The sequence below is a fragment of the Eublepharis macularius genome, chromosome 4 (assembly GCF_028583425.1).
Source record: "Eublepharis macularius isolate TG4126 chromosome 4, MPM_Emac_v1.0, whole genome shotgun sequence".
In the NCBI taxonomy this organism is placed as follows: Eukaryota; Metazoa; Chordata; class Lepidosauria; order Squamata; family Eublepharidae; genus Eublepharis; species Eublepharis macularius.
In genome coordinates, this window is record NC_072793.1 from 115,884,415 (window position 1) to 115,899,892 (window position 15,478).

General features: G+C 40.4%; 1 protein-coding gene across 1 annotated transcript in view; it reads left to right on the forward strand.

The window, feature by feature from the left end:
- Positions 1–15,478, forward strand: part of CACNA2D3 (calcium voltage-gated channel auxiliary subunit alpha2delta 3) — a 1,057,886-nt gene that overhangs the window by 707,660 nt on the left and 334,748 nt on the right. The window contains exon 12 of the mRNA XM_054976383.1: positions 4,694–4,772. Within this exon, the coding sequence (XP_054832358.1) occupies positions 4,694–4,772 (79 nt within the window). The remainder of the gene's footprint in view (positions 1–4,693; positions 4,773–15,478) is intronic.

Genomic DNA, 15,478 nt, shown 5'->3' on the forward strand with positions numbered 1-15,478 from the left:
TAGAGCAACCATTAGTGGGTTTTTAAAAAAGATTTTAACTTCGTCTAACACCAAAGCACTAGATGCCAGAAAGGGTAGCTCAGGACACATTTATAGAAGATGTAAAAGTAGGAAATAGGGACCTGTAGCAAAGCCAGACAATCTCTGGCTTTTCAGATAATATTGTGCTAACACAGGTTCACAAAACCATTGTGTGTAAGTAACGTATATGAGAAGAATAATGCTTTAATGCTTGGATACATTACATAGGGAGGGTGTCTCATCACTAGCTGCATCACAAATAATATCTAGTAAATGACTGTGAGGTGATTTGCATTAAATCTACTAAGCTTCACTTGTGACAGGTAGAATGCAGGGGGAGAAAGTACTTTATCCCTCCAACCTCTCTCCCTGGCTGCCCTACCTTCAACATGTTTGAATGGAACCAGATTCAATGCATGTAGATTCAGAACAATGGGGTTGGTCCCAGCTAGCTTTTTCACTCAGCCTTTTCCAATTACCCTTCTTATTACAGAAGCCCATCCCACATGACTTTTGTCCATGCAGATGGATCCCATAATCCTCAGCATAGCTTTTTGCTAGTCAATGGAGACTCCCTCCTTACTTTTTCACCAGTGAAAACCTGGTTAGATCCAACCCATGTCATTGATTTTCCAGATAAAGTCCAGTCTGCACCTAGACATAGATGAATATTGTCCCAGTGAACCATGTTCACATTCACAAAAGGAACACTGTCTGCAGTTAATACAATAAAGCAAGTTCATCAAATGGCTAAAATGGCTGTCTTTTTAAAATAGGAAAATCCTGTTGCAAGTTTAGTACTTGCATGTTTAAAGAAGTTTGCTTGCTCCTTCGGACTTTTGCCTCATTTGACTATCCCCCCTGACTCTGCTGTAGAGGAGGCGGTGCTACTTATATTCTGAGCATGGTGGTTGTTTGATTATTTGGAGATTAAAAGAGACTACTAAACATAAATCTTTCTGATTGATTCAGTCTCCACTTAGAGTATATTTCTGCACATTTTTTCCAGAGATAAACATTGACAATGATTTATGTGGCATTCTTTGGATATAAATCTCCAGTTTATTTTCAGATTAAACACTTTGTTTACTGTAGCTGTAGTAGTGATAGGTAAGCAGTTGGAATGAGAAAGTCATTTTGCAACACATCCGCTGGACATTTCTTCTGTTGAGAACAGACATGTTGGTTGATAGCCAGTTTGAGGCACACAGCAGATTTCGGAATTGTTAATTCGTTTGATGTTTTAAGGCACAACTGTTTTGGAATCTCCAGAGTGTTACCCCACACTAAATAAATAATTTCCTTAAACACTAACCATTTCAATAGCTGAGGTTCCATAATTTCACTAGTGTAATTTTTCCCTCACACGACTGGAAATATGAAGAAGCTTCTTTCACTATGTGTGTTTTGTCTTGGTAATATATATAATCCAACAATTCAGTAAATCAGTAATTAAGAGCCAGTGTGGTGTAGCAGCTGAAGTGTTGGATTAGGATTTGGGAGACACATGTTCAAATTCTTGCCCTGCCATGGAAGCTCACTGGGTGACCTTGGGTCAGTCACATTCTCTCAGACTAACCTACCTGACCATGTTGTGAGGAAAAATGGAGGAGAGGAGAATGATGTAAGCTGCTCTGGGTTCCCAGTGGGGAGAAAAGGCAGGATAAAAATAATTAAGTTGTCCTGAAGGGCGGTATATAAATCGAATGTTGTTGTTATTATTAGTTTAAGCCTATTGAAATTAATGAGCCTAGACTGGAGTAATTCTGCATAAACTTTAAATCATTAAATGGAAAATTGTCAATTAATTAATTAAATGGAAGATTGTCAATGAAAGACAATGGAGGACTATTTCTTCAGTGCTCTACACTAATTTAAAATTAGGACCTGAAAACTACCCAGCAAAATGTTGGAGAAAATATCAATGGGAACTGGTGACCAGTTATGTGGAGTGGCAAGTGGGTGGCGCTGGTAGATGCTGTTATTCTCACATCTAGCATTAAGTAGGACATGATCTGTTATTAAACAGGGGAGGGGATATTGGTGTCCAGCCAAACCACTAAACAAGCTGTATTGTCCACCTTTCTCACTTGATACACCCAGTCAAACTGCTCTATTACTAGTTCCATACTGGATCCTTTTATAACAGGCTCAGGCTGTTTAGTTGATAAACAGAACTGGTTTGTATATGTTGCTACTTGCTTTCTCTACCTGTAATTGAAACATTCTCTGTGAATAAAAGTCAATCTTTTCTCATCAAAAGAGATTGCCTGGGTGAATAATTTGTGTAAATAAGACTAGGTGGAAGGAAAATCCTACAAAATATGCCTTTCTGAATCCTAATTCATTTTGAATTTTAAAAAATTCTTTCCCAAGGAAAATATTCAGCCATTGCATACAAAAGCAGCATTGTAGTTTTGTATGCTGTTGGTATTTCTGTGATTAAGTAACTAGAAGATTCCTAAAATTGATGTACTACAGAACCTTTAAAAATGAGGTTTTGTTAGCTGTGGGAGCTGCAATAGTCCCAGTTATTATAAACTGTTTCTTTTTGTTGTCCTAGTCTGCTTTTCACTTTACTGTGACCTATGAACACATTTTTTTCAAAGGTGTGATTTGCACAACTCTTTTTCTTGACTTTAATAGGATCACTGTTTTTTTTATTTCTTTCTTATAAAACTGGGTCTTGTGCAAGGTTGAGCATGATTTAACTGTCAACCTCATGAACAGAGACTGAACTGGAGAGTTCTCTGGTTTTTCTTTCCAGGATAGTGAGGGTAGGAGATTATTTGGAAGAGCTTATCCTTCTTTCTTTATTGTTCGAAGACTTAATATATAAGCTCACACATCTTGGAGACAAGCAACTTTGCCAATATTTTGTCTCATATTCCACATCTGCAGTAATAATTTGTTCAGTAATTAAATGCAAGCCTCAGACAAGAGAAAAATGCTAAATGTGAACTGGACAAAAGACCTCTGTATCATGTGATTTCATTTTGTACATCAATGGCTTTAATTACTTATTTTATGCTTACTCATGATTTTGGCAAAATGCCAGGTGTTTTTGATCATCATTGTTAAGAAAAAGAGGGGGGAAAATCCAGCATTGAATGTTTGGTATAAATATCAAACTAGGCCACTATCTTAAATTCACTCACTCAAGACAAAAGTAGACTTTATTCTCAGTTGTATGTGTTCAGAAATAGAGTGTATTATATTATATACTCAGGTAATAGGGCTATATTATAACAGAATGGTTCAGAAAGATGCTTCAGTTCCGTGAATTGACTATAGACTATACTACTGTGTATAGTATGTACTATCTGTTGTATGAATGATCCTACTTAGGGCTTTTTTTGTGATAGAAGTTCTGGTACTGAGTACTGGCACCTTTGTGTGTGTGAGAGAGGGGGGGCTCTAGAGATGGGCACAAACAGAAAAAAAACGAACATGATGTTCGTTGTTCATTGCCATCCATGAGCAGGGACTCACAAACAACCACAAACATGGCCATGTTCATGAACATGTTTGTGGTTGGGTGTTCGTGGGGGCCAGCAGGCTCTCCTCCAGCCATCATCCAAGTTTGGTCAAGATCCCTACTGCACCGCTCCCAGAAACCTGACCTGAGCAGGCACCAGGAAAGGTACCAATAATAAATAATAGCTTGGCCCCAGAGCCTGGCAGCAGCCCTGGAACCTGAAGGGGTAGATCCCTATCCCACCACACACAAATTCAAGCTCCAATGCACCCTCTCTATCAAAATGCCAACAGGAACTGTCTCTCCACTGCCTGCAAAGTCGGAACTGGGAGCCCCCCCCCCCCACTGGCCTTTGCTTCCTTGTAACAAATTTGGAGCACCACACTTGAAAGGAAGACCTGCCTATCAAGCTAAATTGGGCTTAGATTGGGGTTTCCAGGGCAACAGCAGGAGTTCAGACAGAGTTCAGACAATCCCTGCCTAAGTTGCCAAGGGAATTGATTGCAGGTGCCAGACTGTCTGGCTTGATGAACAGCAACAAACAGCAACAAACAATGCTTGCAATGACCACCTGTTCATTTAGAATGGGGCCTCACAAACAGCTTGTTCGCAATCAGCAGCTTGTTCGCATTGCTGTTCGTGCCCATCTCTAGTGGCTCTCCCAAGACCTAATAGTCATACTCTGCGCCACTCCCCCCAGCCAGAGAAAGGGAGAGTGGAGCTGCAGGAACAGCTTAGTGGAGATCTGCAGAGGGAAGGAGGAATTGGTGGAAATTGGAACAAGCTCATATATGAGTACTGGCTTTTTTTTTTTTTTTTACAAAAAAGCACTGATCATACTCTGTAATTTCTGCATCACTTAACATGCCATGTCAATCTTTATGCTTTGTTTCAGATTTATACAATCCTAATCATGTTACATGTTACATTATTATTGGATATCCCACCCTGTTGTTAACATCGATTTACACTGTGTAATCTGCCTTGAAACTATAAATAATATAAATAGCCACTTTGGTGGCCCTTATGAGTCCAAAAAGGCAGTCCATAAATTCTATTAAAATAAATAAATAAATAAACAAGAACAACACATACATTCATTGTTTGTTTATATATACATTTATTTATTTTGCAATATTGCCTTTTAATGCACATCTACATCTCACTGATAGAAATCTACTGTTGCATTTTCAGGTTCGCATTTTCACTTACCTGATAGGAAGAGAAGCTGCCTTTGCTGATAACCTCAAATGGATGGCATGTGCCAACAAAGGTTGGTTAATTTCCTTACATAGAATGTTTATTTGATCCATCCCTGCTGATCTTTGGATAGCTAAAATTCTCTCTGCTCTGATTTGAGTGTAATACTGCATCAGTACACTTAACCCACATGTCTGAGAATTCTTATTACCGCTCGGCATGGTAAGAGACAACCATGTTCCCCTAGACAGCTCTGTGGGTTTGGAATCTCTGTAGAATTTGTACTTTACCAAAGGCTACTCTGTGTGTGTCTATGTTTGTATGCATGTTCGGGGGTGGGATTTCATGCTGAGTTATTCATGGCAGAATTAATTGTGCTCTAATAATTTTTCTCAGAAAAATACAGTAATAAATAGCTTTGCAACCTACTGTAATGCCTTATAGTTTGCAGTATTGCATCTTCCTTTTTATTCAGAGGGACAAGGCATGAATTTTCTTCACCAATTCTGCAATAGCTTCTTTGGCTACTGTATCCCCCTAACCGTACTATCCAAAACTGCCTAACTCTCAGATACAAGAGATGCAGATAGGTTAGGCAGTCAAAGGTTCATCACTTATCTTGACTCTATTTATTTTACCTAGAACACTATTTTACACACCAGGTCTCCTTCCCAGAGCTACCATCAGACAGAACAGCCCAATTACCTTATCAACTGCCCTTCACCCAGAAATTAGATTAGGGCAATAAGACTGCTCCCTTTTATGCTGTCACCACATAGGCAGGCAGGTAGATAGGTAGACAGACAGAAAAATAGATAGATATAGGGCATAGATATATATTTAAACTTTGATCCCAAGCTCTGCAATTCTTCCAGTTCTCTCAGTTGCAAACTGTCTTTCTTACAACTAGCTTCTGGCCCATGCTTAGGGGTGATAGGCGTCCAACTATACCAGAAGGCCTCCTGCTGATCATCTGTATTGCCCATTGCCATTGCAAGTGACAGCGGTAGAAAAATAAATTTTTAAAAAATTGTACAGGCCTCTACACCCAGAAGTGACAATGGGTAACAGTTCAAGAGTTGTTGTAATTTTGAATCATTAAGGAAAACTGAGGGAGGATTGCAGTGGGAACATGGAGGTGTTTAACATCAGCAGTGTAGCTGATGGCACATCATTTCCTGGTACAACCCAGAAGTGACAGCGGGTAACTCCAGGAATCACTGGAAACCCTATGGTCAAACCACAGAGTTTGACCATACTGTTTTCAGTTATTCCTATAGCCACTCACTGTCACTATTGACTACAACAACTCTCTAACTGTTCTTTCAACTCTTAATTCTCACCCAACATTCTGTCAACCCACATTGGTGGCCTTTAGAGAGAGGTGAAACTGGACCTCCCCATCACAACTACCAATGAACTTCTGAGTACAATTCAAGGTGCTGTAATTTATTCTTGATGCCTACCAGAGAATCTCCTCCAGAGAATCCCCCATCATCATCTTATATTCTAAAAGTCAAATGACCCTGATCTGTGGATACTTAATCTGGAGATTGGAGCCATGAATGGAGTAGACAGATTTTCCTACACATCTGAAAAATGCGCCAGATTTGCAAAAATAGATGAAACATAAAAAATATACATGATTTTAAAAAAAACCAAAATGACAAAAGGAGCACCTGTAGTATTGTCGAAGGCTTTCATGGCCTGAGAACAATGGTTGTTGTGGGTTTTCCGGGGTGTATTGCCATGGTCTTGGCATTGTAGTTCCTGACGTTTTGCCAGCAGCTGTGGCTGGCATCTTCAGAGGTGTAGCACCAAAAGACAGAGATCTCTCAGTGTCACAGTGAGCACCTGTAGCTTTAACCAGATGCTCTCAGTGGCTGTTACTAGGCAACCATAACAGTTTAGCCAGTATTCCAGGCTTCTGGTGGTAAATGGTTTCTGATGATAAAAGGCAGCAGGAGGGGGCAGGGCCCTTTCCGGGGCTTTTTTGGCCTTTGAGAGAGAATTCATTGAGGCCAGGCCCAAAAGCAACCACCAGATGACCTGGTACCACATGACTTTCATGAGTCACCCAGAACCAGTTGCTTGTTGTTGTTCAACAGCAGCTCACACCCCACAAAAGCCGGTATAGTATAGTGGTTAGGATTTCAGAGTAGAATCAAGGAGGCCCAGTTTCAAATCACTGTTCTACTATGAAATCTCACTGGGTGACTTTGCCAGTCATGCACTCTTAGCCTAACCTACCTCTCAGGGTTGTTTTGAGGATAATAGGGAGGCAAAGCAAATGGTGTAATTTATATACTACTTTGAGAAAGGTAGTATATAGATGAAATAAATAAATAACAAATAAAGATAAATACGAGCAGTGGGTTATCTAGTGGGTTTGAAGGAGAAATAGCGGAAAGTGAGCATAAGGGGGCTGCCAGGAGGAGGGAAAGAAGAAATAGTGTGGGGAAGGGGATATAGGAGAAAGGCTAACGGGAAAGGGGGAGGAGGAGGACGGAAAACTGAAGACGGAGAAGACAAAGCTGGATAGGAAGGAGAGAAGGAAGCAAGAAAAGGGGGAAAGCTATGGGGGCAGCCAGGGAAAGGAAAGAGGACATAGCGGGAGAAAGGAAAATGAGATTCCCCCCACACACACACCACAAGTCCTTGCAGGTCCCCAACTTATGGATATTTAAATCCTCCAATCCAGGCCACTTGCCTATAAAACAATTGGTTCTGCTAACTTGGGGACCCCTCCTCATTCTTGCAGAAAAATCTGAAAATAGTAAGAAAAATTCAAAACTACAGAAATGCATCTTCTTCCTCCTCTTTCGCAAAGGACTCTGGGCCACCCTCCATGTTCACCAATGCGTCTGGTGGCAAGGCAGCCACTGTGGGGGTCCTAGAAGGCTCTTCCATTGAAAATAGCTTCTGAGGGGGTGGCAGAGAAGTTACCTTCAAGCCCCTCCCTGCCAAGCTAGACAAAGTGGATGTCTGCTGCTGCAGCGTCTGCTGTTCTTTCTCCTTTGCTGCCTGCTCCTCCTCAGATGAGAGGGAGAAAAAGTGGCACATCTTTGCTTTTTTCCACCATAAACCAGGCCCAGGGGCCATTGCAAAGAGGTTAAGAGGGTGAGAAGGAAAGTTAGAGAATTAGCAAGGAGGAGTAGGGAAAAGTGGCAGTGGAAGAGGTGGAGGAGGGGAGGAGAGGCAGCTAAAAAGTGGGAAGAGGAAGAAGAATAACAGCAAAGGGAATGGGGGAAGAGTGGCATAAAATGGGAAGAGTTGGGTGAGGGGGGAGAATGTCAGTGAAGTGGGGACAGCCAAGGGAGTGGGGGAAGAGGAGGAAGCAAAGTCACGATGGGACAGAAAAAGCTGGCAGAAGTGGTGGAATGCTAGGGGCTTGTCTTGGCTCCCTGGAATTGCCCCATTAATTTTTTGTGGCCCCTTCCACTTGTACAGTACATTCAGCCATTCTTGCTCCAAGTCCCTTCTCTTCAAGAAGCTAGATTCCTAGGATTTTAGCAGAGCTGTTGCTTTTGTGTTAACATGCAGACCCCCTTAGCTAATGAAACCCTCCCAAGCCCACTCCTATGGATTTATTTAGATATAACCTTCAGGACGGTTTATAAATGGGTATTAATGGGTTTTATTCAATCTAAGAACCCAGTTATATGTTTTGTTAGATTTAAATTGATGCTGTTTTAATTAATGTTTGTTTATATTTTTACCTGCAGTTAGCCACTTCAAACATTATCAATATTACAAATTACATTATAGTCTGTTGTTCAGCATGGAATAATGTAGTGCTGGGATAAGGTTCCCAGGTATCCTTAGCCTCCCAGTTAGGAGGAGGGACCCGGGCTTTCTCTGTGGTGGCCCCTACCCTGTGAAAAAGCCTGCCTGAGGAAGTCAGGATAGCCCCCACTGCCCTAGCTTTCCACAAACAATGCAAAACTGAATTATTCAAAAAGGTTTTTGTATTGTTGGGAGGGTTCTCAGATGCTCTGCTAATGAGTTAGGGACCATAGACTTCACCCATAGACTTCACCACTATGATGTCTTACGTACTATCTGCTGCTTTAAATATGTGCTCCTATTTCAGCCCTAGAATTGCTTATGTTCTGTTTCAGCATTTCTTCAACTCTGTATTGGATTCTTGCTAATGTTATGCCTTTGTAAACTTTCGTTTATTTACCCTACGGCAGGCCTTTTTTTGAGCAGGAACGCTTTGGAACGCCGTTCCAGGAGTTCTTCAAAGAGATCACGTGATCTCCAAAGAGATCACATGTCTGGTAACCCCACCCACCTCATTCTGCTTCCTCCCACTGCGCAGCTCAGGCTCTTTTGCCTCCTGGTGCAAAAAACAGCAATAAGCCCTGTGCGGCAGCTTGCCCAGGAGTAGCTGCTTCCTTCCTCAATAACTCGGCCTGTGGCAGGGCAGGGAAGCAGCCCTCTATGCCACAGGCAGGGGGGGGGGTTATTATGCGGAGATCGAACGCCGCCATCTCACGGGGAGCGGAAATGATCCGGCGCCATTTTGTGGCTTATCGAAGTGGCGAAAATCAGGCGGCACACGGCCATCCCTGCAGAACCCTGGGGAAGCCAAAGGTGAGTCCCCCTTTGGACGTCTTTAAAGACCACCCTTTCTATGGCAGAGGAACATCGGGCAGGCTAGCTTTAGTTAGCCTGGAGAAGCCCTATTGGCTGGTTGGGGGGAGAGGGAGTTTTAAAATTTTAAAAAACCAACCCACTTGAAAGAGCAGAGGAACATCGGGCAGGCTAGCTTTAGCTAGCCTGGAGAAGCCCTATTGGCTGGTTGGGGTTTTTTTCTTTCCTTTTGTTTCGCTCTGCTAATTTTGAAATATTTGGGCTTTCTTTTGCTCTCTTTTTCTTTTACTTTAACCAGTCTTAAAACAACGACACCTTTCCTTCTTTGAATGATAGCAAATTCAAGACCTCAGAAGCTAAGCAGGGTCAGCCTTGGTTAGTAATTGGACAGGAGACCTCAAATGAAGACCAGGCTTGCAAAGGCAAGCAATGGCAAACCACCTCTGTTAGTCTCTTGCTGCCAGGGGTTGCCATAAGTTGGCTATGACTTGACGGCACTCTCCACTCCATTCACAAATTATCCTTCAAGGCTGAAAACAGCAGTGAAAAAAATGTGGCAGTGAAGAGGAAGAGCCAGCACTTCCGGAGGGAGGGGAGGCACTTCCAGGGAGTGACATCACTTCCCAGAAGTGACATCATTGTGTGTGTCTGGGCGGCACATGGACTCATAGAGAGTTCCACCACCTCTTTTCCCAGAAAAAAAGCCCTGCCCTACGGTATTGTTCATGAAATTGTCTTCGATACCAACAGTACTACTATCACATTGTGTAATCTGCCTTGAGTCTCAATGAGAAAGGTGGACCATAAATTACATACATACATACATACATACATACATACATACATACATACATACATACATACATACATACATCGTAACTTCTCATTGTGGTGCCATGACGTCCCTTCTGGGAGTTTCAGTTTGGACTCATGGGAGTGTTCCTGGGGCCTATGCAAGGAGCATGCCCAGGAAGCCTGTTCCCTCACCTTTCCCCCCTGCTGGCCAGGTGAGTGGCAGCAGGGGAGCACAAAAGCTGGGAGTGAGGGATCTATTGTCCCCAACCGGGAGGCCTGGCAACCATATGCTGGGACATAATAAATATAGAAGTAAAGTTGACATCTCATGAAAAAAGGCCTATTTCCATGCACAAAAGTTAAACAGTGGATATTTATTTATTTATATTAAAAGTATATTAACCTTCCTTCCTCCCCAGACAGGAATCGGATGTCTCTTCTGTTTCTGAACTACAATGAAGACAAAATAGGTGATAAGTAAATGAAGGGTGATGTGGGGAATCCATGATCAGATCTCTTATGTGTACTTTAAATTCAAAAAAGCAGTTTGGGGGGCCATTTAAATCAGGAATGTGGTGGGGAATAACTCTTTCTCCTTGCATCAGCCCCCTTAGAGAACTTATGTGTGTGTACACACACACATACTTAGAGAGAGAGAAGCACATTATTTTAAACAAATAAAAACCTGCCTTTATTCCAGAAAACTGGTCCTAAAAAGAGGTAAACAATAAAAGCAATATATGATAAAAAATGAACACCGATTAAAATAGAGTTGCTTTCAGATCCCATTCCCTATTGGAAAAGTTATAATTTCTGTGCCTATCTTTTGTTCCTCATAATGAGTCTAATTGCAGCTGTGTGAAACATATCTTTTGGGCAGAGTGGCATGGAGGGAAGGAACTTAGCTTCTTCCCAAACAATGTGCTCTTCCAAATCCCTCTTCCCCCCGCCCCCCTGGCAATTTTTGTGCTTCAGTTACATTTAGAGATGGAGGAACATGTCTTTGTACATTTCTTTTTATTTCTGGGTGTTGTCATTGTGAACAGTTTGGGTCCATTTTCATTGTATGTATTGATTCATTTGGTTCTTTTATACCATTTATGTACATTTATACACAGACACAATTTATACTCAGTATGTGCAGTTTATGTGATATATATGTATTTACACAAATTATTTTGAAAAGTATGAATATTTTACATGGAAAATGTTTAACATGTGAAATAGAAAATGGCACAGAAATAGAGATAATAGAATTATAGTGTTGGGAGGGGCCTTACAGCCCATCTAGTCCAACTCTCTCTGCAATGCAGGAACAGCCTAAAGCACGCCCGACAAGTATTTGTCCAGCTGCTCCTTGAAGACTGCCAATGAGGAGGAACTCACCACATCCCTAGGCAGCCGATTCCACTGCTAGATTACTCTTAACGTGAAGTTTTTCCTAATATCCAGCTGGTACTTTCCCGCCTGATGTTTAAACCCATTATTTCAAGCCCTATCCTCTGCTGCCAACAGGAACAGCTCCCTTCCCTCCTCTAAGTGACAGCCTTTTAAATACTTAAAGAGAGCAATCATGTCTCCCTTCAACCTCCTCTTCTCCAAACTAAACATTCCCAGATCTCCCAGTCTTTCCTTGTAGGGCTTGGTCTCCAGGTCCTTGATAATCCTGATTGCTCTCCTCTGCGCCCATTCCAATTCGTCCTCATCCTTTTTGAAGTGAGGCCTCTAGAACTGCACACAGTACTCCAGGTGGGGCCTGACGAACATGAGATAAGATATTTTCTAGGATCAATAGGGGAAATAATAGGGAGGTAGAGGGAACTTTGTGTTAAATTTCAAAATCTAAACTATTGTTTAAGCTAAGTCTACCCACACATTTTCTTTTGCCTTTTGTAATGAAAATACAAGTACAAAACCTCAGATGGCTTGGATTTGATGTATGAAAGACCGAGGGTAGGCTATTATAAAAATCTTTTTGTATACTTTTCTCTTTTAAGAAATTATTTAGTCAATGATATACACAAATAATGGGACTAATAATAGAATATAAAGATGTGGCTGTTTGTTCTTCTAGTTCTGTCTCTGGACTGGCTATGGGCTTAGTGCCCTAGGCTTAAGAATTAAAGAACTGAAGAGTGCCTTAAGAATCTGCTCACTCAGAACATAAATAATTGTAAAAAATGATAAAAGGAATTGAGTAGTTGGGTAAAAGAGCAAGGAATTTAAAAGGTGCTTGGAGAGATCTAAGTGGACTTTGTATTGTATAAATGGGGAAAAAAGAAAAGGGTGGGTAGTCGGTTACTCAGTTTCTTTTTCTATGTATTGCAAATTTCTTGAAATTTTGGATATATAATGATTATCTTGTACACGAACCTGATACTAAAAAAGTTTTCTTCTTTTTTTAAAAAACCTAATAAAAATCTATTATACAAAGGAATGGGGAAGTGGCTTAATTTTAAGTATGTAAAGGCAACCAAAGGTTGATAGTAGCTTAATTACAACAAAACTCAGGAGATCCTGAACACTAAATGCAACAAAGTTATAAAAATCCTGGAAACAAGGCAGTAAGTAACATTTTTTTCTTGAGGTGAGGGATGAGATAGGATAAAAAGCAGTGAAATTTATATGCAATCCCACTATGTGTTTTTACTGATCTGTTGCCAACCTGTCTTTCTCCACTGAGATTGCAAACTATTTAATGTGCAGTTTAGTACTTAGTTGTAATTTTTAAAATTAGTTTTGTTAGCTACCTAAAGATATTTGTCCATGAAAAGCAATCTCTCTCACACACACAGAGGGGTTTTTCCCCTAAATAAAAAGATGCTGGGACTCATGCTTCCTTTGTTTATTCTTTATGTGGAGTAATTAGTACACTATTGCTAAATGTTTGATTGATGTGACCGTCCCAGTCCAGATGGTCAAAGGAGGTACTAGAACTGAGTTTTACTGTGCTCTGGCTGAAAAAAGCCCCATGTGTATGCACAGACATGTAAATAAATGATATAAAAGGTATCTAGGTAAGTAAATTATATCAAAGTGTGAATATACAAACGCACAACAGGCTAAACCCAAATCTGGCCTAGTTTAGAAGAAACAGTGAAATCCTAAGCAGAGTTACTCCAGTCTAAGCCCATTGAAATCAAGACTGGAGTAATTCCTTTTAGGATTACATTGAAAGTTATCTAACTTCAAAGCACTCATAACTAACTAACTAACTAACTAACTAACTAACTAACTAACTAACTAACTAACTAACTAACTAACTAACTAACTAACTATTAAAAAATAGGAACCCATTTTATGGCATACGCACACTGATGTAACTTGTCACGCAGACTCACCTTTTCATACACAAATTTCTTCTCTCACTCTTTCAGCCTACCCCACATGCACATTTCTCTCCCCCTCCCTTCCTCCCTCCCTCTCTAATTTAATAGTTTTCTTTGTAGATGACTGGGTGGGCTCAGGATATTTTTTAAAATACTGAACCATCCTTGTGCTATAGCAGAGTTTCACAACTATTCCTTTGTGTGTAAGAAAAATATCCAGAACTGCATAAAAATTATTATTATTGCTACACAGAGTCCAAAGGGCTCAAGGAGGTTTAGGTAACTCTGTCTTTCACATTTTATCCCCGCAACTACCCTGTGAGACAGGTTAGGCTGAAAGGTAATGACAATATCACCCAGTATCATGGCTCAGTGGGTATTTAAATTCAGGTCTTCCCATTCCATGTCTGACATTACAACAGAGTGGCAATGAGGGATAAGGATGGATGGTACATCAAAAGAAAAACCTAGTTGCCTTATAGCAGCCATCCATCTCATCTCATCTCACTCAGGTGGGTTCTGCTACTTCTAAGCACTGGTTCAGAATCTTTAAATTGGGTGTGTGTGTGGGGGCTTTTAAAAAATTAAATTTTAATTTGTTTTTCAGTAATGAATGCTATACCTCAGTTCCTCTTCTTGCATGCCTAGTTATTTACAATCATGCTCACTGGTGCTACAGTTTTATCTGTCTTCACATTCTGTACTAATGTTTTCTCACTTTTGCGTGTGTGCACACCACATTGCATGCTAATGATTCATTTGAAGAACATCCATTTAGTCATGGATTTTTGCTTTAACCACTGTCTGCACCCATCAGATGGAAATTACTGAGTTTAAAGCCTTGTCTTAATCAGCTAATGTTGCACTAGTAGTTAGCCTTAGTCATTGTATAAGAATCCTTTGAAACTTGTTTTAAAAGATAGTTTAGTCAACAGTAAAGAATTTTAGTTTTTCAGACAGTACATTACCCATGCTTCAAAAAGATCTAAGCATAGCCAGTCAGAAAACATGAGCCTAAGGAAGTAGATTTCTTTCTCACTAGATAATCTGATATATCATAGATGAATTTCTACTGATGAAGATGTAAAAACTTTATATTTGTTTTCCAGACCAAATGGAATATAAGGAAAAGTTTTCTCAGATTCTACTCCATATTGTCATGGATGATCAGAAAAATCTTCTGTAGGATGCAATTGAGAGGGACATTTAGAAATCAGCCCACACTAGTTTGCTTCTATCTCTTCCCTTTTAAACTTCTCTGTGCTAAAATCCGCCAATAAAACCCACTTGTGATGATTAAGGAGCAAATGAATACTTAACAAGTGCTGGAAACTGTTTATTTAAGTAATGGATTATCCCACTTTTGTCACCAGTGAGGACCCAAACAGGCTTACAAAACACTTGAATATAATCTAAATAAAGAACAATTTTAACAAAATACAATTTAAATAAAGCAAGGAAACAAAAAAAATACAAGGCAGTGTCCAGGTTCTGAGTCTCATGGGGCAGCTTACATCTCTGATCACACGTAGGCTGTTATATTTGCTTACAAGGACACTGATGCTCAGCTAGATACAGCTGGCAAGGTGTTCCCCCAAACTCCCTCCCTTTGCTATATAAATATGTCAGAGAATCATTAAACAACTGTTTAAGTACTTTTTAACCCAGAAAAGTGGACCAGTTTAGAATTTCCAACAGAATGGAAATTCAGGTGTCACAAGATCATTTTATAATTTAACCATTTTGGCTTGTGATAGAAACTTCAATTTGCCAAGCCATCTACATTTGGATACCACATCATATTGGAGTTTAATCAAACTGAGAAGCATTCAAGCCAGCTTCAAGTATTAAAAAAAGAATGTGGAAGGACTGCAAGCACAGAAAGCAAGTCGTATTCATGTAGAATTCTGACAGGCTGTGTTTAATGAGGTCAGGTATCCTCAGCCTTTTGAACCTGTGGGCACCTGCTAAAATAGGATGGTGGGCACAACCACAAAATGACCACTGCAGAAGGCACAGGCAAACATAAAGTGGTTGCCTCAAGAGGATATTGAAG